General features: G+C 40.5%; 1 protein-coding gene across 1 annotated transcript in view; it reads right to left on the reverse strand.

Moving 5' to 3' along the window:
• The window catches only part of LOC106103341 (spondin-1-like), a 4,287-nt gene extending 2,076 nt beyond the window's left edge, over positions 1-2,211 (reverse strand). Inside the window, exons 1-7 of the mRNA XM_013283080.1 lie at positions 2,186-2,211; positions 1,585-1,756; positions 1,269-1,504; positions 983-1,189; positions 593-799; positions 148-414; positions 4-59 (exon numbers count right to left, since the gene is read on the reverse strand). Coding sequence (XP_013138534.1) covers positions 4-59; positions 148-414; positions 593-799; positions 983-1,189; positions 1,269-1,504; positions 1,585-1,753 — 1,142 coding nt within the window. The 5' untranslated portion in view covers positions 1,754-1,756; positions 2,186-2,211. The remainder of the gene's footprint in view (positions 1-3; positions 60-147; positions 415-592; positions 800-982; positions 1,190-1,268; positions 1,505-1,584; positions 1,757-2,185) is intronic.
• Between the last annotated feature and the right edge of the window lie 675 nt (positions 2,212-2,886).

A 2,886-nucleotide genomic window follows, 5' to 3' on the forward strand; every position in this document is an offset into this window, starting at 1 on the left:
GGCCAGTCCGGACGCAGTGCACGTACCGGCGCAGGCGGAGTCGTCGGCTGACGGCGTGCCTGACCGAAACAACCAAAAAATATTAATAGTACAGTTACAAATAAAAATACAGTAGTGTGTAATACATATCATAATTGAAATATATACCGTATAACTCAAGCCGCTATCAGTCCCTGCGTCATAGGGGTACAGTGGTAGTGTTGCAGACCTGGTCCATGTGCAGTTGGCATTGCACAGCTCAAGCGCGGAGACACCGACGATCCAGTCGGGTGAGGGCGCCAGCTTGGCGGCGAGGGACATCAGGTGGTGCTTCGCGTCTACTCGGAACACCGCAAAGGTGCTCGGTATACCGCCGCTGGAGACTTGTTGCCATGATATACCGCGCGCCTTGATTATTGTTCGGATGTGATCGCTCTGTTAACAATAATGCGGATGCGGATAGCACTATTCATGATACAGAAGAAAAACTTTTTAAAAAAGGATAGGCCTGCGAGTCCTAGGGTTACAGAAAGCTTATATTCTAAGAAACAAAACTGTATAAATTATCCATCTTTCTTAAATGAACCGTAGAAGTTAACAATTTCATTTTTACTTCTTCTTTAAGTTCTTTTTCCAGAGCAGTAGCGGCGCCATCGTCCGCGAGGCGCCGTAGCCCAGCGCTGGCAGCGCGGCCCTCCTGCCACACGCGGTACTGCGCCGTGTGCGACGCGCCGATCACGTCGCCGAAGTGCGCGCGAGCCGTTTCCGGGGGAAACTCCCGGGGATGAGTGTTCCGAGACCATAGACCCTCAAATGTCACCTAGAGAAAGATTGTCTATGCAAATGTCTGTAATATTTATACCACACTCCGAAACTAATAGTATCAAGGGGAGTATTAAACTACAGATTATATTGATACTGATTAATACATTAATATAATTGTGAAGTCAATTGAAATTGGATAAGATGACAATTAGAAGTGTGGTGGTTATAATTTAAATACCTCGTATTTAGCTTCATCACAAGCACAGCACGGCTCCACGATAGGAGTCTGTCGATTACCGCTGACAGTCGCGGCGGGAGCTGGGCACAGCTTTCGCGCCAACACAGACCATGGCCGCTCGTCGGCATCTTTTGGCTTCGCGAGAAACGCACGAGCGCACAATCGAATGCAACTGTCTATGGTGCTCGTCGGAGCAGTCCAAATAACCTTAAAAAAAATCACATTCACTTTAACACATTCTTTTAATTCACAGAATATAACTTATAATATTTTACTGTTAACAAACCTGTATGTCAGTTTTGGGATGAGCAGTAGCATTACCTATTGCTGGCTTACAGTCGTCATATACCTTTGTCTGGGCGTCATAAGCTTGAAAACTGCCTAACGATTGGTTCGAGTTATTAATTGTATCATTAACGTCTTTCGTATCATTTTCGTTGTTTTGTTTGTATACTTCAGCCCAGATAGTAAACGCTGTAAATGGTGTGGGCCCTTCTCCACTATCAACCCCATGTAGTAGCACTGAAAGTGAAATATGCAAGAAAGAATTTTACATACTACCGCATAACCTAAAATAGGTTATTGTAAATTATGCGTATTACCCGTGTACAGTTCTCCAGGTAGATACAAATCGGGATCACCAGCGATACTCAGCTTGTAATGCCTGTCTGCGGGCTGCGCATGCGGCGGCGCGCGTTCGCATGACGCGGCTGGGGGCGCTGGGGTGCCGCAAGCACTCGCCAGCAAACACAAAACTACCAGTAACATCATCCTCTGATAGGCGTAGGAAAGTCAAAAAAGAGTTTATTACTTATTTTAACTTACTTTTTTTTATTTTATTAATTAATATCAAAATGTAATTTAATAAAACTTTATACTATAACATGACTTTTATTCCAAAAAAATCTTAATTTGAAGTAATTAATTAACTATTTGTTAAGATTATATTATGAACATAGAATGGTCAACGGCAGGGAATGCTAAAGATCCTAAGGAGTTTTGCAAAATTACTTATCAACAAATTTTTACTTGAAATAAATCCAAACAACGTTAATAAAAAGATGTTTGATGTAAATTCTAAATAATTGACATGATTAAGTAATTATTTGCTATTTCATTAAACATTCTTTGCATTCTACGAACAAAGGATCCGCGAGTTACATCGACATGGTTGTACACGGCAAACAAAGAAAGGTCACTCACCTATTTTACTATTAACAGCATTTTTACTATAATTTAGTTACTAAAATATTAAATGAATTAACACTCAATTTAATATTACTTTCAACAAATAATTAAACACAATACAGCTGAAAATCAGAGGAAAAACAGAAATTCCGCCCGCCTTAGCCGCCCTCGCGATTCCAACTGTGTCAGCCGACAGATACATAGGGCATTTTGTACCGGAACGCCGGTAGCCGAGCCATTTTCAATTGCTTCATTAAGTCTGCCGCAATTAAAACTTAAAAAGCCTTATAGAAGCTACTCAAATGCATAGAGTTAAAGTCGGTCAAGAAACAAAAGTAACATCAGTAGACATCATCTACGCTTTAACATCGAAATGAATACGTGCTCTATTCCTGCAAATGGAAATTAATACAAACTTGAATCTTTTATAAAAAAAAGAATATAGACGAATTGAGTACCTTCTTTTTGTGGGAAGTCGGTCAGTACCACAAAAAACTACTATACTGAAGACTTAATTAACTGGTTAATTTTAATAAGGATTACTTTAAAATTTTACAAACTTTAAAATTTTAGATTACTTTAAAATTTAATCAAAACAAAATAAGTCATACAAGGTGAGTGAAACCCTCGGACCTACTTGGCCGGTAATAGCGCAGTTGGGTGTCAACCCAGGGCGCCTGACGAAACGGCACAAGCCTACAAATTACTCTCATCTA

The sequence above is a fragment of the Papilio polytes genome, unplaced genomic scaffold, assembly GCF_000836215.1.
Source record: "Papilio polytes unplaced genomic scaffold, Ppol_1.0 DF823823.1, whole genome shotgun sequence".
Taxonomy (NCBI): Eukaryota; Metazoa; Arthropoda; class Insecta; order Lepidoptera; family Papilionidae; genus Papilio; species Papilio polytes.